This window comes from Mya arenaria, chromosome 2 (assembly GCF_026914265.1).
Source record: "Mya arenaria isolate MELC-2E11 chromosome 2, ASM2691426v1".
Classification (NCBI taxonomy): domain Eukaryota; kingdom Metazoa; phylum Mollusca; class Bivalvia; order Myida; family Myidae; genus Mya; species Mya arenaria.
In genome coordinates, this window is record NC_069123.1 from 3,969,172 (window position 1) to 3,990,449 (window position 21,278).

General features: G+C 35.7%; 1 protein-coding gene across 7 annotated transcripts in view; it reads right to left on the bottom strand.

Annotated features, from left to right (window-relative positions):
- The window catches only part of LOC128203231 (uncharacterized), a 71,284-nt gene that overhangs the window by 4,186 nt on the left and 45,820 nt on the right, over positions 1-21,278 (bottom strand). For 6 of the 7 annotated variants that reach the window (XM_052904595.1, XM_052904585.1, XM_052904576.1 and 3 more), the window contains 14 exons: positions 19,105-19,201; positions 17,962-18,246; positions 17,146-17,424; positions 16,239-16,401; positions 11,303-11,474; positions 10,352-10,484; positions 7,944-8,007; positions 7,157-7,339; positions 6,242-6,321; positions 5,833-5,865; positions 5,070-5,177; positions 3,910-3,956; positions 2,592-2,606; positions 47-159 (listed from right to left, as the gene is read on the bottom strand). In XM_052904595.1, coding sequence (XP_052760555.1) covers positions 47-159; positions 2,592-2,606; positions 3,910-3,956; positions 5,070-5,177; positions 5,833-5,865; positions 6,242-6,321; positions 7,157-7,339; positions 7,944-8,007; positions 10,352-10,484; positions 11,303-11,474; positions 16,239-16,401; positions 17,146-17,424; positions 17,962-18,246; positions 19,105-19,201 — 1,772 coding nt within the window. The remainder of the gene's footprint in view (positions 1-46; positions 160-2,591; positions 2,607-3,909; positions 3,957-5,069; positions 5,178-5,832; positions 5,866-6,241; positions 6,322-7,156; positions 7,340-7,943; positions 8,008-10,351; positions 10,485-11,302; positions 11,475-16,238; positions 16,402-17,145; positions 17,425-17,961; positions 18,247-19,104; positions 19,202-21,278) is intronic. The other variant, XM_052904568.1, reaches the window with a different exon arrangement.

Consider the following 21,278-nt stretch of genomic DNA (forward strand, 5'->3'; position numbering starts at 1 on the left):
TATCTCAAAACCTAAGGATCTTTGTGCGTCAATAATCAATGCCCACCTGTTGGCGCTTGCACTAGCGGTGCATGTGATATTAAGAAGGACTTGGATCATCTTTGATGCACAGAAATGGTTCTTGAACTCCTCATGATGACGTCTAACCAGATGCTGGTCCTAGGTTAAGTATAAATGAAAATCATAATGTACAAAAAAAGCTATTGTATCACAATTTCTAATAGGCTATTTTATCACTTGTGATTCATAATAATTTTATGTTCATATGTATGTGTCTATATAATATTTCTGTTTTCATCAATTAAAAGGTTTTACCGCTACACGATGTGTCATTAAACAGTGTATGACTTTGATGTCACTTCCTTTCTATGACTGTTTATTCATCTACTGCGTTACGCCGAAGAGTTAAGATATAAAACTTTTTAAAAAACAAAGTATTTGTGTGTTTTTTTACGTATATTATCAACTCTTACTTTAAGTAACTGAGAAACTAGTTAGCTGCTTCTATTTCTGATGCTACCATGAAATAATTTCGCTTTAATCAGTAAATAAATTTAAATAATCCATAAATTCTTGTTTTAAAAACTAATCTAAACTGGTACATAATTATTTTTTTTAATTCTAAAGGGCAATAATTTATCATAATTTCGTATAGGCTACATTTGTCCATGTACATGAAAAAGGCAACTATATTGTTAGAATTTTATACAGAATTATTAAATTATAACAGACAATAAATATACCATACCAAGTGTCTAAACACTATAATAATAATAAGGATGTTTTATACAAATATATATATAACCAACACCAATATATCGTGTGTTCAAAATCAATTAACATGACGTGAATGTGAGTTTTAAAGCTACGCCAGGTCACTTGAGTAGTTTATCCAAGTGGATCAAAGTAATTTATTCGATAATACAACAATGAGCTAATACATATTGATGGAAATAAACAAACATGTTCAAAATTAACTTTTGTCTACTAGCCCAAAGGTCTAAAAGTCAAAAGCAAGACTGTTTATAAAAAAAGCCGGTGCCTGCATTAGTGCGGATGGGTGAAAAACTAAGATATCATTTGTTTAATGCACACACAACTTTTAGAACACTTCAATCAAAACCATCTCTGTTTGTCAAACATAATGCCCCCCTGAGCGCCATGTTGTCAGGTTTATATGGACAATTGAATGAAATATGCATGGACTGAAATGACAGCTGATTTGTCACTGACATTGGATGCCGTTGAGGCAGTTTTAAGATTATGACCATTCAAAGTGTGAGGTTAGAGTGTGTTATGACCTTGACCTTTGACTCTATGACCTCCATAGGAGTCATCAGCTGGGCACCAAAACCTAAATGTCAAGTTTGAGGGCCATGGGTGCAGGCATTGTCAAGTTATCACAGAGACAAGCTTTTTTTCGTTCAAGGTCACTGTGACCCTGACCTTTGGCCCAATGACCCCCAAAAACAATAGGGGTCATCTACTGGTCAAGCCCAGCCTCCAAGTCAAGTATAGAGGCCATTGGTGCAGGCATTGTCGAGTTATCACTCGGACAACCTTTTACCATTCAAGGTCACTGTGACTTTGACCTTTGGCCCAATGACCCCCAAAAATGATAGGGGTCATCTACTTGTCCAGCCCAACCTTCAAGTCAAGTTTGAGGGCCATGGGTAAAGGCATTGTCGAGTTATCAATCTGACAACTTTTTATCATTCAAGGTCAATGTGACCTTGACCTTTGGTCGATGAACCCCAAAATCAATAGGGGTCATCTACTGTTCAGACCCAATCTCCATGTCAAGATTGAGGGCCATGGGTGCAGGCATTGTCAAATTACCAATCAGACAACCTTTTATCATTCAAAGTCACTGTGACCTTGACCTTTGACACGATGACCCCTAAAATTAATAGGGGTCATCTACTGGTCAGGCCCAGCCTCAATGTCAAGTTTGATGACCATAGGTCTATCCATTGTTGATTAATCACTCGGACAAACTTTAAAATTCTTTTACCATTTAAGGTCACTGTGGTCAAGTTTGGTGACCATCCGTCAAGGAATTGAAGGTGGGCATAATTATAACAAAGGGGAACAACTCTAATGAACACTTAAGAAACTAAATCAAAGGACTGAAATCACTTATCAGTGCATCAGTAACACTATCTGATTCTTCTTTGAATGTCGCTGAGAACTTATTGCTCTTTAGCCATTAATATATAAAACACGTTGGCTGGATATCCCAGGGATCATACAAAATACTTCCAGCCTTGCAAAAATTCGAGCCAAGCAGTAATGCTTACATAGAGTAAAAAAAATCGGTTCTTTCCATCAAGGTCGAGCCAACAAGAAAATCAAGCCAATCGATATTGAGCCAACAAGTTTCAACTGTATGATACATGATTATATATATACTACAATTACATTCCCAATGCAAAATTCCCACACTGTATAATCGGTAGATATTGATACCCACATAGCCTCGGTGAACAGTATTTCCCCAAGTTGATAATTTTACTACCAAACTATCAGTACGTATCAGCCGTCTAATATATTATATTTTATCTACATGGTGGCCAGGATGAAATAATTACCTTTGAATTGTGCTTCTAAAAACAAAATATTAGATAACAATTTCAATAAATAAGCCTCACAAAGGACAACCCATTCTTTACAGAACTTTTTTTACTTTTTGTAGCTCAAATAATTACAATTTTTTTATATTGTAGGAACTGAATGTCAACAAAAAAACAGTTTTTTAATATATACTATATATCATCTAAAAAATATTTTCTATTTTTTGCTAGATCATTGAAAATGTTAATCAAAAAGCAGGGGCGGTATTCATAAAACTTCATAAGTCATTTCTCAACTTAAGTAATTTTCCTAACTTTAGTATCCCTTAAGTCATATGAAAACAAACTTAAGAATTTCCAAAATTCATTATTTTTATTGACCTTATTGAAAAAAAACTTTATTTTAAATAAAAACACGTATACTGGGTGAGTACCTAAATCGGAACAGTACCTTATAAAAGCGTTTTTCCGATCACGATCGGTTTAATCATGATTTTAATCAATAAAGACGCTTGCCTTAGATACAAGTTCCAAAAAACATGATACTCCGGTTAGTATTTCAAATGCTGCTTTTATTCAAAGTTTTTCATGTTCAAATGTCAATACATGGCCTGGGGGGAATGACTTCATGCTTGCCACAATCACAGCATACTGGCACAGTCTATATTTTTTACTGAAATCGTCAAATTTTACTGACAAAAATGACAAAAAAAACAAGCTGGAAATAAAGTTAATTATTAATTTACCAAAACAAAACATGTAGCAATAATTTTAAAAGGATACATAAAATAAAAAACAAATTAAAACTGTTCCATATTTAGGTACTCCCGAGGACGAAAATGGCAGTCCTTGAATGTGCGTTTAATAAAGTACTTTTCATGCAGATTGGTAGTATCTTGAAAAATGCCATTTATATCAACCAATTGGTCTTGAATCCTAGTATGCTGATGGCAAATTTTGTAGTTGTGGTGCAAATCTAACTAAAGATATTTCAAAAATAGTGCCAAAAGTGTACATTTCTTTCAATTTGACTATGAAAGATTTAAGAAATCGACTTAAGTTAGGAAATGGCTCAAGATTCTTTTTCAATACGTCCCCAGAACTAAAAGCAAAAAAGGGATCCTACCCTGTTCTATAAAATAAAAATTCATTTAATATAGTTGTGTCTTTTAAGTTGTGTTATCAAATTATACAAAATTTTAAATATGTTGCTACATTCTTTGTATATAAGTAAAGTTGATGCTAACAAAAATGCTGTGATAGTTTTATACTGTTGTATTAACATAAAGATCTGAATTACATACGCTACTTTCTAAAAAACAGAAAATTTACCTACCCGTCTGTTCAGATCTGTTGATTCAAAATTTCCATGGAATCCACCAACTACAATGTAGGTAAAAAAAATATACATTTAAACAACTACTAAAAAAAGCTGAGACAATTGTCAGTAACATAGTTTGAATATGCTTATTAATAAATTATTCAGCTGCAAGTGTAACATTGCTTCCTACACATAAATATATTATATTCCAATTCATAATGTCCAAGTATATGGTAGCGCGACAAGGTATTCCCTTTTCTTCCTTCACATCCTCCCTCTCTTGCAGCACCCTGACTTTTTAAATCCTGGGTAAAACCTTAGATAAGTCCACCACATTTAATGTCTAAGTTATGTCTCTGCCAATGAAAACTGCTGGAATGATTTTGATTCAATCAATAAGAAAGTCTGAAAACAAACGCAAAATTTCAATTCAATCATTAATCGCTTTTGTTAAGTAAAAAGGCGGTTCGTGCGTTGCCATTGCATTCGGCGTGAAAGCATCAATTGATTTAACAATACCTCAAAAATATATAGAGTTATGTAGAAAAGTAAAAAAGTATATATTAATAATCAAAGAGCAATAAGATAATACACAAAATAATGTTTCATATGGAGCTGTAGAGAAAAACAGATTTGTCCAGATGTCCCAGAACAGAAAGACAGACAGACAGACAGGTACTACAAGGTGGTTCCTATGTAGCCCGCACCACCAAGTGATGGAGGTACAACAATACCGATTTCTTAAGGCTTATGCGTACTGGGATCCTATAGTCAGCTACATATTGTATGATCATTTTATCGAATTGGTAACTTTAGGTAGTAAATTATTCATTTTTAAACAACTTATGTTATTGATCATTTAAATCAAAGCTAGTTTGAATTTGAAAATAGCATATTAATTTACTAAAAACATGTTGTAACCTTATATGAAATCTTTTACTAAAATTCTTGATCATATGGCATTATGTTGTATGCGCCACATTTGCACATGTATATTTTGTTTTTCTCAGGGGCCATGTGGCTTATTGAACATGTATTCAAAATAAACCATCTCTCCTATATTATATAAGTTTCATAAAACACATATTAAGGAACATAACTCTTTCTTCTTGGAGAAATAATTCAGGTTTAACTTGGTGAATAAATGACACATGTAACTCGCCACAAAATATTACCATCAACTACAAAGTCCTTGGGTGGCAGACTCTTGGACAAGAGACCCAGAAGGGCTGTGGCCAACTGTTCATCATGGCAAACGATGTAGACAGGCAACTTCACACAAGCTTTAAAAGTTAGAAGAAATTGCATTTTCTTATGAATATGTAATAAAACAAGAATAATGAAAGGAATTCTAATTAGCTCTAATAAAAAAATAAAAATCATAATACCCTGGTAAATTCAAAAATTAAATTTACTTTTACTTTAAGTATTAAATGTCCTATTAAACATGCATCCCCTAATGGAGTCATGCTGGGGGTCTTTTTTCCGATTCAGTGACATGAACTATGATTACCTTTTAACCTTATAATCTAATTAATGCAATAAATTCTGATGAAAAGCCTTCTTACAGCCGTTATTTTAGGGCACTTGCTGACTTTATGCATATACGGAAAAACCATACCCTATTGTACACAATGACAGTCTATATAAAATTGCCAAAAATTGTGTATTCATATATATTGAAGTCATGTATTCAGCGGACCATTTTATTGACTTAAACAGCATAGTATGTTTACAGCTATGATGCAGCGGACACTGATAATTATTTCATGTTTTTGACTCCAATTTTGCGGATTTTTAAAAGTTGCTGAATAGGGGAAAAATGGTTCTTTTTTTAGAGTGCAGTGTTCTCAAAAAGAAATGTGCTTTGAGTGTTTAATATAATATAAATGGTATTCTAATAAGGACTTTAAGAAAAATATCTTTTTCGGTTCCTACCTCTCATTGGAAGAACAAATTCATAGGCTCTTCCTGAAAACAGAAAAGCATAAAGGGTATGTCATTTTAGTTAAAACATATTTATGTCATGGAAAGTATTGTTTTGTATTATAACCAGCTCAAAATTGATGATCTATACTTAATGCTTACAAATTTAAGACCGTCGTTTATATGCGTGTATCGCTGTACTCGTTTTGTTAGCCACATATTAAGCCGAAGCTCCAATTCTTTGTTTACAAGTGATTTAAAGTTTATAAAAAAAAATTGCGTCTTTATGACCTGGTTGATAAATTGTTTCCTGTTACGGTCAGGTCGTACTCAGCACGAGTAAGAAAGAATAAGTGTAAGGTTTTATAAAATGAAACAAAGTTTTTTTTACGTTTTTTAATTCTACCACATGTGAATATACCTTTTAACCTCACTCCACCTTCACGCAACTTTTTGCATTCGTCTGTGCTCGTGCTGCGAGGCAGGCGACAGATTTCAGCCCTAAAAAAGCAAAGTAAAAGAACATAAATTAAATGTGCCTCATAAAATGATTTTTCTTCAATTAAGAATTTGATATTAAAATTCTGGACTCCTAATTTAGACAGACATTTTGCTACATATTTTAACTTCATCAAATCATGTCTCAGGTCAACAAATGTTAAGACATGTCTCACAATACTTAAATACCTATGGTCATTCAACTGTTGAAAAATCTTTTGGGAAAATCCAACTGCGAAAATGATTGCATGCATGTAATTGGCTAGTCCACATATTTACAGCATAAGATGTAGCAGTAGTTCATTCTTTAACAAGAGACCTACACAATTTATGGGGTTACAAAAACTCCCTTTTCCTAGTAATAAATAAATGACATGAAGTAAAATTTCAATGATTAAGGACGGGCGGAGTGAGCATAGCAAAGAGGCTTCTTTATATAAAAATATAACTTTGAGTCACCTAACTGACTAAGCATACAACCTTATTGGCTGACACATTGTCAATGCAAAATCTGACACAGGGAGTGTGTATCAGATGAGCGGCAGTTGGCGGACCTTTAAACAAACGCAAAAGTTGACATTCTTAATGATTAAACCTAGTAACTAAATTTTATCCATATCTGCAATTTCAATCGCTGTAAATGAAGGTTGTATTCTAACATATCATAAATACATGGAGCTATCAACCCACTTTTTGTGATCATATACTGGTTAAACTTCGGTTAACACCGGAAGGTTTAAGCTATCTGCTAATAGATTAAACTGCTAAACTTTGATTGAACTTGTTCCAATGCACCGTCAATTTTAAGAAAGGCAAAATCTATCAAATATCTTCTCACTTTTTGAGATCTGGAATCCAGCAGAGAGATTCGCTATTGTGTCGCCCTGACAAGGGATTAACCAAGTGACCGCCCCAGACTTGTGATCGGTCGTGTGGGTGTGATACCTTTACAAGGAAAATGTCACCAGGACTTAGGCTGAATGGATCAGCATCATCATGATTGGAGACCTTTACATTACACCTGCAAATGAAAAAAATATATATGAGTAGATGAAAACAGTAAATTATTCGATTAGGTAAAAGAGTTCTGATATGTAGGGAAACAGGACATGTAGGGTAAAGTGACATGTAGGGTAAAGTGACATGACATGTAGGGAAATGGGACAAGTAGGGTAAAGTGACATGTAGGGTAAAGTGACATGCAGGGTAAAGTGACATGCAGGGTAAAGTGGCATGAAAGGTAGTGAAATATAGGGTAAATTGACATGTATGGAAAAGTAAAATAAACGGTAAAGCAACATGAAGGTTAAATTGCCATGTGGATGGGAAAGCTGGGAAACAAGGAGGTATAAGTGACAGTGACACAACAGAAGATATTGAAATTACACAGGAATGTTATGGTGACATAACAGATTTGTTCTCTGCTGACAATGTTCAATAATTAGCATGCGTATAAAAGAATAGTGCTGTTATAGGCACAATATTTATTAAATGATTGAGCTTCGCCTACTTGTTACCGTTGAAATATCAGAATTAAAGTACAGAGGAAAACATTTAGAAAACACTTGCAAACATTGAAAAATAATGAAAAATACTTTAAAAATAATGAAATAGCGTGAACTCACTTGATGTAAAAATAATCTCCACTGCCATGGTTTTCGTCCATCCATTTGCATGCAAGGGCAAACTCTATAAAAACAACACCAACATGCTATTTTCATAACTTATAAACTTCAATAACACCAACAGGTTAGGCCCTAAATAATGGTTTAGTTAGGGTTACATCCTTTTCAAAAACAAGTAGGGTAGGTAGGCCTTTTAAAAAATAAATATTAGGCTTTATATAAGAACATAGTTGTCATCATTGGAGATTGGTTAAAGTAATGTTCAGAATAAAGGTTTAAAGATTTCAAACTACATATTAAAAAACACACTTAATTTTTTGTTTTTTGTTTTACCAACTGACTATAAAAACAGAAGGGTAGGCACCAATTTCATGAGGCAGGGTAGGGTAACCCCAACCAAAAATAAATGACAAAAGCGATTTCCATGGCTATCGAACTTGATCAAGATATTATGGTCACAATCATGTATGTAAAGTTTGGTGAGGATTGGACACATACTTTTCAAGAATTAGATTGGAAACATATATTTTTGAAGTATTTTTGGCAAAAAAGGGCCGTAACTCCTAAATGACTAAAGCGATTTCCATGACTATCGAACTTGATCAAGATATTATGGTCACAAACATGTGTTTAAAGTTTGGTGAGGATTGGACAAACGGTTTTCAAGAATTAGATCGGAAACAATCTTCGGGACATACGTACGTACGTACAGACAGACAGACAGACAGACAGACGTACGTACGGACAAGGGCAACTCTATATGCCGCCACTTTGTGGGGGCATAACAAATTAATGATACATGCTGACTAACAGTTGAAAACGAATTGTGACATGGTTACTATAAAATAACAACACTAACATGCCAACAAAACTAATATAAACAAATCTATGTGCTTACTAAGCCAAGCATTTTCTTTTGTTTGGTGTTTTTTGTAGATTGTTCAATGATATGTGGAAATATATTGGGTCAAAAATTATTATAACAGAATTATACATTAGTGAGATCTCCCATACATCATATCAATACACACAAAATATAAATATACTCCGCAAACAGAGTGTGCACTTGTAATGCACTTAGTTTGCAATTGTACTCCACTCGGCTTCAGAGATTGTGCAATTGATGTGAACTCATAAAGTGCTTGTGTACGAAACAGACATTGTGCAGTTGTTGTGAACTCATTTAGTGCTTGTGTACCAAACAGACATTGTGCATTTGTTGTGAACTCATTTAGTGCTTGTGAACCGAACAGAGATCGTTCATTTGTTGTGAACTCATTTAGTGCTTGTGTACCCAACAGACATTGTGTGTACCGAACAGACATTGTGCATTTGTTGTGAACTCATTTAGTGCTTGTGTACCAAACAGACATTGTGCATTTGTTGTGAACTCATTTAGTGCTTGTGTACCGAACAGACATTGTGCATTTGTTGTGAACTCATTTAGTGCTTGTGTACCAAACAGACATTGTGCATTTGTTGTGAACTCATTTAGTGCTTGTGTACTGAACAGAGATCGTTCATTTGTTGTAAAGTGATTTAGTGCCTTTGTACCTAACAGAGATTTTGCATTTGTAGAGCCCTCATTTGGCACATTAGAACCAAACAAAACAGAGATTGCGCATTTGTAGTGCACTCATTTGGCGCTTTTGTACTGAAGAGAGATTGAACATTTGTAGTGCACTCGTTTGGTGCATTTTTACAGAACAGAGATCGTGCATTTGAAGTGCACTCGTTTGGCGCATTTGTACCAAACAGAGATTGAACATTTGTAGTGCACATTCATTTGACACATTTGTATTGAACAGAGATCGTGCATTTGTAGTGCACATTCATTTGACACATTTGTACCAAACAGAGATTGAACATTTGTAGTGCACATTCATTTGACACATTTGTACTGAACAGAGATCGTGCATTTGTAGTGCATATTCATTTGACACATTTTCACTGAACAGAGATCGTGCATTTGTAGTTCACTTGTTTGGTGCATTCTTCCAGAAAAGAAGTCGTGCAATTTTAGTGCACTTGTTTGGCGCATTTGTACCGAACAGAGATTGAACATTTGTAGTGCATACTTATTTGGCACATTCATAATTAACAGAGACTGTGCATTTGTAGTGCAATTATTTGGCACATTTATAATGAACAGAGACTGTGCATTTGTAGTGCACTTATTTGGCACATTTATAATGAACAGAGACTTTGCATTTGTACTACACTTATTTGGCACATTGATAATGAACAGAGACTGTGCATTTGTAGTGCACTCATGAGGTACACTTGTAGCTAACTAGGATTGTATATTTGTAGTGAACTCAGATTGCGAACTTCTAGTAAAAAAAAATGAACTACAAGTGCAGAACATCATACTCAACTTGGCTGCCCCCCAAAAACAAATATAATACCTTTTTCAGATCTGCGAACTTCTAGTGTAATATCCTTCTTCTTATGTGGTTGGATAGTCTGATCAGAGAGCAACTGGTGCACATCATCAAGACAGCAAACACAGGCATCAACCTTCACCTTACTGTACTTAATCTGATCAAAAAAATTGGCAGCCATTGACTTTTGTATGAAAAAGCCGAAATTCTTATATTATTGCTTGGCATCAAATTTTTGAAAAAGCCCTGCTATATGAAATCCAAAATTTGAGCAAGCCCGAGAAGCATTTTACCAGGCTTGTGCTAATATCGACCACTCAAATGGTGAAACATTTGATCACCAAGAACCATAACTTGCGTAGCTTTTTGCTTTTATTTTTTTTCACTTTATCAAGGTTCAAAGCATGTACATTGGACTTCATAATAATTCATTTTGAAAAATGTTTAAAATAGTGTAAAGCCATGTCTATCTTGCAGTAAATCTTGATTTTTAAACAAAGCAACATTATCAGTGCTTTCATACAAAAAATACCTATTTCATACATGTGTGTATAAACATGTATAATACATTTTTATATATACATATATGAAAGAATAAATTAAAACACTTAATATTCTGCAATTTTTCTACCATGCACAATTATGATAATTTTAAGCAACAAATTTTAAACTTACGGACAATATCTAATCAGCTGTTGAAAAGTTCTGAGTTTCAAAGTTAACTTTGCTGATGAAATGAAATGAAAATTGCAACTATATATACTGAAAAAAATCACTTCCAAATAGGAATTTAATATCATTTTAAGCAACAAATGTCAAACTTACAGACAATATCTTATCATCTGTTGAAAAGTTCTGAGTTTCAAAGTTAACTTTGCTGATGAAATGAAATGAAAATTGCAACTATATATACTGAAAAAAATCACTTCCAAATAGGAATTTAATATCATTTTAAGCAACAAATGTCAAACTTACGGACAATATCTTATCAGCTGTTGAAAAGTTCTGAGTTTCAAAGTTAACTTTGCTGATGAAGAATCCAGTATGATTTCCACCAATGATTTCCAATCTTTTCTCACCAAACACTGGGAATTTGATGTCTCGAAAAATGTTCATGGCTTTTTCTGGAAGGCCAGGCTTTTTAATGCTGAAAAAAATCATGTTAACTGTTAATATTTCATATACTTTTAAGTATACAATACATGCAATACAATGTAGTCTCAGGTTTAATAACATTGTCCCCCAAAAATGTAGAAAATGTTGATTTGTCTACAAAATAGAAGGAGAATATAGTAGGTTGTTCACTTCAAAATGTACGAGGTAAAATGACAAAATAATAGGAGAAAATGGTTCAATTTTTCAGCACAAAATGTATTGAAAACAGGTTTAACACTGCAAGTTAATGCCAGGACTTTAGCCTACAACTATATCACCGCAAGTTGATGCCAGGACTTAAGCCTACAACTATATCACCGCAAGTTGATGCCAGGACTTAAGCCTACAACCATATCACCGCAAGTTGATGCCAGGACTTAAGCCTACAACCATATCACCGCAAGTTGATGCCAGGACTTAAGCCTACAACTATATCACCGCATGTTGATGCCTGGACTTAAGCCTACAACCATATCACCGCAAGCTGATGCCAGGATTTAAGCCTACAACCATATCACAGCAAGTTGATGCCAGGACTTAAGCCTACAAACATATCACAGCAAGTTGATGGCAGGACTTAAGCCAACAACTATGTCACGGCAAGTTGATGCCAGGATTTAAGCCTACAACCATATCACAGCAAGTTGATGCCAGGACTTAAGCCTACAAACATATCACAGCAAGTTGATGCCAGGACTTAAGCCTACAACCATATCACCGCAAGTTGATGCCAGGACTTAAGCCTACAACTATATCACCGCATGTTGATGCCTGGCATTAAGCCTACAACCATATCACCGCAAGCTGATGCCAGGATTTAAGCCTACAACCATATCACAGCAAGTTGATGCCAGGACTTAAGCCTACAACCATAACACCGCAAGTTGATGCCAGGACTTAAGCCTACAACCATATCACCACAAGTTGATGGCAGGACTTAAGCCAACAACTATGTCACGGCAAGTTGATGCCAGGACTTAAGCCTACAACCATAACACCACAAGTTGATGCCAGGACTTTAGCCTACAACCATAATACCACAAGTTGATGCCAGGACTTAAGCCTACAAACATATCACAGCAAGTTGATGCCAGGACTTAAGCCTACAACCATAACACCACAAGTTGATGGCAGGACTTAAGCCTACAACCATAACACCACAAGTTGATGGCAGGACTTAAGCCTACAAACATATCACAGCAAGTTGATGCCAGGACTTTAGCCTACAACCATAACACCACAAGTTGATGGCAGGACTTAAGCCTACAAACATATCACAGCAAGTTGATGCCAGGACTTAAGCCTACAACCATAACACCACAAGTTGATGCCAGGACTTAAGCCTACAACCATAACACCGCAAATTGATGCCAGGACTTAAGCCTACAACCATACCACTGCAAGTTGATGCCAGGACTTAAGCCTACAACCATAACACCGCAAGTTGATGCCAGGACTTAAGCCTACAACCATAACACCACAAGTTGATGCCAGGACTTAAGCCTACAACCATTACACCGCAAGTTGATGCCAGGACTTAAGCCTACAACCATATCACCACAAGTTGATGCCAGGACTTTAGCCTACAACCATATCACCGCAAGTTGATGCCAGGATTTAAGCCTACAACTATGTCACGGCAAGTTGATGCCAGGACTTAAGCCAACAACTATGTCACGGCAAGTTGATGCCAGGACTTTAGCCTACAACCATATCACCACAAGTTGATGCCAGGACTTAAGCCAACAACTATGTCACGGCAAGTTGATGCCAGGACTTAAGCCTACAACCATAACACCGCAAATTGATGCCAGGACTTTAGCCTACAACCATAACACCACAAGTTGATGCCAGGACTTTAGCCTACAACCATATCACCGCAAGTTGATGCCAGGATTTAAGCCTACAACCATATCACAGCAAGTTGATGCCAGGACTTAAGCCTACAAACATATCACAGCAAGTTGATGCTATCACAGCAAGTTGATGCCAGGACTTAAGCCTACAACCATATCACCGCAAGTTGATGCCAGGACTTAAGCCTACAACCATATCACCACAAGTTGATGCCAGGACTTAAGCCTACAACCATATCACTGCAAGTTGATGCCAGGACTTTAGCCTACAACCATATCACCGCAAGTTGATGCCAGGACTTTAGCCTACAACCATATCATCGCAAGTTGATGCCAGGACTTTAGCCTACAACCATATCACCGCAAGTTGATGCTAGGACTTTAGCCTACAACCATATCACTGCAAGTTGATGCCAGGACTTAAGCCTACAACCATATCACCGCAAGTTGATGCCAGGACTTAAGCCTACAACCATATCACCGCAAGTTGATGCCAGGACTTAAGCCTACAACCATATCACCGCAAGTTGATGCCAGGACTTAAGCCTACAACTATATCACCACAAGTTGATGCCAGGACTTAAGCCTACAACCATATCACCGCAAGTTGATGCCAGGACTTAAGCCTACAACCATATCACCGCAAGTTGATGCCAGGACTTAAGCCTACAACTATATCACCGCATGTTGATGCCTGGACTTAAGCCTACAACCATATCACCGCAAGCTGATGCCAGGACTTAAGCATACAACCATATCACCGTAAGAGGATGCCAGGACTTTAGCCTACAACCATATCACCACAAGTTGATGCCAGGACTTAAGCCTACAACCATATCACCACAAGTTAATGCCAGGACTTAAGCCTACAACCATTACACCACAAGTTGATGCCAGGACTTAAGCCTACAACCGTATCACAGCAAGTTGACGCCAGGATTTAAGCTTACAACCATATCACTGCAAGTTGATGCCAGGACTTAAGCCTACAACCATATCACAGCAAGTTGATGCCAGGACTTAAGCCTACAACCATAACACCACAAGTTGATGGCAGGACTTAAGCCTACAACCATTACACCACAAGTTGATGCCAGGATTTAAGCCTACAACCATTACACCACAAGTTGATGCCAAGACTTAAGCCTACAACCATATCACAGCAAGTTGATGCCAGGACTTAAGCCTACAACCATATCACCGCAAGTTGATGCCAGGACTTAAGCATACAACCATATCACAGCAAGTTGATGCCAGGACTTAAGCCTACAACCATATCACAGCAAGTTGATGCCAGAACTTAAGTCTACAACCATACCACTGCAAGTTGACGCCAGGACTTAAGCCTACAACCATACCACTGCAAGTTGATGCCAGGACTTAAGCCTACAACCATATGACTGCAAGTTGATGCCAGGACTTTAGCATACAACCATATCACAGCAAGTTGATGCCAGGACTTAAGCCTACAACCATATCACCGCAAGCTGATGCCAGGACTTAAGCCTACAACCATATCACAGCAAGTTGATGCCAGGACTTAAGCCTACAACAATACAACTGCAAGTTGATGCCAGAACTTAAGTCTACAACCATATCACCACAAGTTGATGCCAGGACTTAAGCCTACAACCATATCACCACAAGTTGATGCCAGGACTTAAGCCTACAACCATATCACAGCAAGTTGATGCCAGGACTTAAGCCTACAACCATTACACCACAAGTTGACGCCAGGACTTAAGCATACAACCATTACACCACAAGTTGATGCCAGGACTTAAGCCTACGACCATATCACAGCAAGTTGATGCCAGGACTTAAGCCTACAACCATACCACTGCAAGTTGATGCCAGGATTTAAGCATACAACCATATCACCACAAGTTGATGCCAGGACTTTAGCCTACAACCATATTACCACAAGTTGATGTCAGGACTTAAGCCTACAACAATACCACTGCAAGTTGATGCCAGGACTTAAGCCTACAACCATATCACCGCAAGTTGATGCCAGGACTTAAGCCTACAACCATAACACCACAAGTTGATGCCAGGACTTAAGCCTACAACCATTACACCACAAGTTGATGCCAGGACTTAAGCCTACAACCATACAACTGCAAGTTGATGCCAGAACTTAAGTCTAGAACCATACCACTGCAAGTTGACGCCAGGACTTAAGCCTACAACCATACCACAGCAAGTTGATGCCAGAACTTAAGCCTACAACCATACCACTGCAAGTTGATGCCAAGAGTTAAGCCTTCAACCATTTTACAGTGGATGGCAAGATACAAACCTAACACTGCAGGTTGATGCAAAGATATAAGCCTACAACCATAACACGGCAAGAGATTGACCAGAGTTAAGCCTAGAAACAGAACACGGGAAGAGGATGACAAGACTTAAGCCTACAAACAGAACACAGCAAGAGGATGACAAGACTTAATCCTAGAAACAGAAAACCGCAAGAGGATGACAAGAGTAAAGACTACAACAATAACACAGCAAGTGGTTGACAAGAGTTAAGCTTACAAACAGAACATGGCAATAGATTGACAAGAGTTATTGCTACAAACAGAACATGGCAAGAGATTGACAAGAATTCAGCCTTCAAACAGAACATGGCAAGAGGATGACAAGAGTTAAGCCTACATCCATTACACCGCAAGTGGTTGCCAATAGTCAAGCCTAAAAACAGAACACTGCAAGTGGATGACAAGAGTCCTGCCTAGAAACAGAACACAGCAAGTGAATGAAGAGTCCAGCCTACAAACAGAACACAGCAAGTGGATGACAAGAGTTATACATAAAAATATAACATGGCACATTGGTTACTTAATTAATTTTCTAATTTTTATTGTCTATTTTACAAAAAATACCTTGACTTGACTTACACAGTGATGGCTTTGGGAAATAGATCCTTGTCAACCTCAAGGCAGGGGAAGTCTGTGACAATCTCTGAAGGTTGGAGTACAGACGGCCCTACAAACACATTTGGATCACTGTCCTCAGATTCTGAAGGGTCATCCAGTGCTTTTTCTTTTGACTTGTACATACCTGTGTTATTTAAAATAGATACCATTGTGGTTTACATAGGAACTCAGTTGTTACACCATTTTTGTTCAAATAATAAGTGACACTCCTATTTTAAAAATCAATACATACACATGTATAACAAATGATAAACCTTTAACTATTTACTAAATGACGCATTTATGGAAAATATTAATTACTGATAACAAGTTTTGCCTTCATACTTATGACTTAAACCTATCCAGTAACAAGTCAACATTTCAAAGAAATTTGGTTGCCTGCTATGAATAAAAGAAATTTGGTTGCCTGCTATGAATAAAAGAAATTTGGTTGCCTGCTATGAATAAAAGAAATTTGAACAATGTTATTTTATTGAAATAACCTCAACACAAAGTATTAGATTTGAAAGATAATAATATAAAAATTAATGTTTTCGGATAAATCAAATAGAAATTTATTAAAGTGGCCCCAATTTCTCGAAAATTCTTAGAGACCAAATAACAGGATTAAGCTAAGCCCACTAATTTTCTTTCTCACTAATTTGCATAATATGTAATAAGTTAAGAATTTCTATTCTTTACATAGGAATAATCTTTATAATAGTTACAATTAACCATTTTTCATTTATAAACATTCATTTTAAGTATGTATTTTGGCTAATTGAAATATGCTACTTAAGCCTGTTAAGCTTAAGAAGTTTCGCAAAATCGGGTTCAGGTTTAAATTGGATTGATTTTGGAATTCAGAAAGTATTGTAGTTGAACTCACCAAACGTTTTCAAGTAATTCTGTTTCTTTCTCTGAGAATCTTCGCTGTCTCGTCTCATAACCCCAGGGCTTTCTCCACCCCCTTGGGCCCCCTGTCCGGGCTCATGGGACAGTTTTGACCCCTGTGATGACTCACTAAAATCATGATGTGACCCCTGAAAATGCTGGGTCCGGCAAGGAGAAGGAGGGGAAGAATCGTCAGACTTTCTTGCAACATACACAGAGCTTGAGTTGTCTGTCACGCTGTTTTCATCATGGTCTTCAGTATGTGTAACCGGACCTTGGAAAAAGAATGGAAATTCCATTAACACATTTCATATCTAACTTCAAAACAACTCAGAAGAAAATTGTATAAAACTGGATATTTTGTTGGTTTGGTTAAAGTTAGCCATGATGTTTATTGATTGGTCAATACTTATCCAATATTAAATATTGACCAATCAAATTGCTTTCATGTGCAAACTAGCCAGAAGATAACTTTTGGATAACTTATCAAGCTTAATGATACAAAAGGCTGCAGAACACCAATTTCATTTCAAGCATTTCAGATTTAAGCACATGTGCAACCAACTGTACCATTCAAAACTTCTCGTTAGAAATGGTTTAAGCCATGATACATTAATTTTCGAACGGAAAAATGAAAATCTGCGATCTGATCTTTTGTCAGCAATCTTTTAACATTGGTTTGAAGATATTTACATAAAAACTTGCTCTTTCCAAGACAAGAAATAAAAAAAGTTGTAAAAATGGTAAATCTGTGAGAGTGCATTTTTAAGAGACTAAAAAATTTAACACATAAAACACCAGCAAAACACACCTGGTCTTAAAGGACGGTTAAAGTCGTTCAACGGCTCAACATGATTCACAAAGTCATCACGAATTCCCATATCATAAGTCCGACTCCCAATGCTCTCACTCAAGTGAGGAATCATGGAGTCAGACTGCTCCAATCTTGGTTTATTGGTAGCATAGTCATTTCGGGAATATCGGAACCAAGCCACCTCTTTATTGAATAAGTCCTCTGGTGATTCCTTGGCAAAGGATGGCAAGGTGCTGGCTTTTTGAACATCAGTTAAATCTTTATTGTCTTCAGCGGGTGTTTCTGTAAGTAAAATCATTTTTTAATTGGACGGTCTGAAAATATTTTTTTTTTTATAATACTGTCTTTAAGTACAAATTAATAGATACCAGGATCTACAAGAAAAAAATTGTTGATGGCAAGGTCTACAAGGAAACAAGTTTTGATTCTAAGGTCTCCAAGGAAACAAGTTTTGTTTTCAAGTTCTACTAGGAAACAAGTTTTTATTCCAAGGTCTACAAGGAAACAAGTTTTGATACCATGGTCTACAAGGAAACAAGTTTTGATTCCATGGTCTACTAGGAAACAAGTTTTGATTCCATGGTCTACTAGGAAACAAGTTTTGATCCCATGGTCTACTAGGAAACAAGTTTTGATTCCATGGTCTACTAGGAAACAAGTTTTTTATTCCAAGGTCTACAATGAAACATGTTTTGATTCCATGGTCTACTAGGAAACAAGTTTTGATTCCATGGTCTACTAGGAAACAAGTTTTTTATTCCAAGGTCTACAATGAAACATGTTTTGATTCCATGGTCTACAATGAAACTCGTTTCGATTCTTGAAGGTCTAATGAGGAAACAAATTTGATTGGGAATCTATTAGGTTTGGGAATTGTTTAACTTGCCTAAACATGAGTAGAAAATCACTAGAAGGAACACATAACTTGCATAAACAATTGAACTTTATATCAAAATTTCTATAAGTAACATGTAAAACTTGCCTGCATGAGAACTTATTGATATTGGAATTACTAATAGAAATCACATTTAACTTACCTATATGTGAATTCAAAGAAAAGAATAAAAGTCATGTATAACTTGACTATACATGAATATTGGAATGTTACCACAGATAAAGAAAAAAACAGACATTGCATACCTGTGGACATTTTTCTTTGTGCTTTCTGTTGTCGCTGCTGAGCAAGAATTTCGGCAAACTTCTCTCCACTGTACTGTTTCTGAATTTGTACTTTTCGCTGAAAATGGACAAGCCTTTTATAAGAATGTTTAAGAAACTCTTTTTTAACATGAAATGAAAAAAGGTAAAAATAAATTGCTTGCAAAAATATCTTCTGATATCCAGTAAATTTATCCAAAATAACAGCCAAGCCTATTTGATAATAGAGATGTGGCATGTACACATGACACTCAATGACAAAAGTAAAGTATACATTTTTATATTTTCATTTCTTTTATTCTAGTAATATTTTACCTATGAGGGGCTTATTTTTATATGAGACTATCCATATGAATTATGTTCCTGAAAAAGGTGTTTTGTAAACTTGCCCCCATTGTTATTCGTCAATGTTTTGTTTTTGCATTGTTACACAAAGTAGTATTAAATTTGGTTGAAAAATTTCACACAACAAATGATTAACAGAAGTTATCGATCAGTGTGTAAGATAATACAGTGTCTATTGCAATGAAAAATAACCAACACATAGAAGTTAATGGTTTTTTCATTGTAGACCGTAATATATTTCACCGAGTGAGCACCAAATTAATTTATATTTCATGAGTGGCATAAATATTCACTTTTGGTGTTTACAAGGTGAAATATATTGCTATCTTACACAGATTTGTTTTCTTTTATAATATGCCTTAAATTAAAATTAAAAGTAATTTAATTACAATTTTTTAAGAAAAAGTGGCTCTTTGGAAATACAATGCTGAAATTGTGTCCAAACCCTCACTGCCGGTGCGCACTAACGTTTGATTATAACAAGTGTGGGCTTAAATTTCAAAACAGTGAAAAATGTCAAATTGATATTTCACTGTTTAAAGCAGTGAAATATCAATTTTATTTCACTGATAAATCTCTATAAACCACCAGAGAGCATATAATAATTTCAAATACATTGCAACATACAATAAAGACCAGTTGAAATACATCAATAAATTCAAAATTGTATACTTCTTTTGTCCGAGTGTATAAACTTATTACCTTTCCTTATTAAACAATATCATACTGTTTGGATTGAGAACGTAAATCATATCTATGTCAGGTCAAATAAAAACATGTAACATGTTTCAGATAAATATCTTAAACAACTTTTGAGAAATGGTCAATTTTAATGATTTTGGGCAACAACAATCCAGTCTGTGATCACCTAGCCCTCACAGACAACAAAACCAAGGCTATGACAATAACTCAATGTTTTTCTTTGAAGTGCAGATGGGATAAAAATCCTACAGTGTCCCATTATTGTATTTGGCTATATAGCGTGCAGATGAATCACTGGTGGTATTATGGATGAGATGTTATTGAAGGTTGGGAACAAGGAAAATACAATGCTAATGCAATTTTTAAAGTTAAAATTGGAACAATGCTTTTTCCTGTCCACAAAATTATCTTTTTTTCCTGTCCACAAAATTATCAATAAGAGTGACAATACAAAGAGCATAATAAAAATATAGACACTATTCCTTAAGAATAATTATATAAAAAATTTGTGAAGTAGTATACACCCTAATATATAAAATATTCAGACGTCATTTATATCAATTTACCCCATTTAGAAAACTTTTCAAAAACAGCTAAATTTGATTGTAAGTTATGTTTAGGGTCATACTAATGGGATATCAAATACCAACTTAGATTGGCTAAATTCCCCATTGCTTGGATAGTAGGCGGAGTCAAAAGACTACAACTGACCAATCAGGGATCAATATCTGCTACAGTGCAGTCGTATATACACCCTGATGTGCAAATCAATGAAATGGTCTACTAAACACTTGGATTCAATTTAACAAATTTTGGCAAGTATTAGATGTTTTGCTGTTATTAATGTAGGTGGTGTGTAACCTAAATCATACAAAAGGGTATGGGCTTATGCACAATGTTAGCAGCCAAAGCATGTGCGCTATAAACAAATGGAATTGACGTTATGCTTTTCATGCCTTTCATGCAAGTTAAGAGTTAATGGCAAGCATTGTTTAATTCACAGAATAAGAAAATATATCCACAAAAATACCACCGGGGAAGTTATTAGGGCATGCACGTCTAATAAGATGGATGTAAGGTAGCATTAATATGAAGTGAGCTGGGATGGT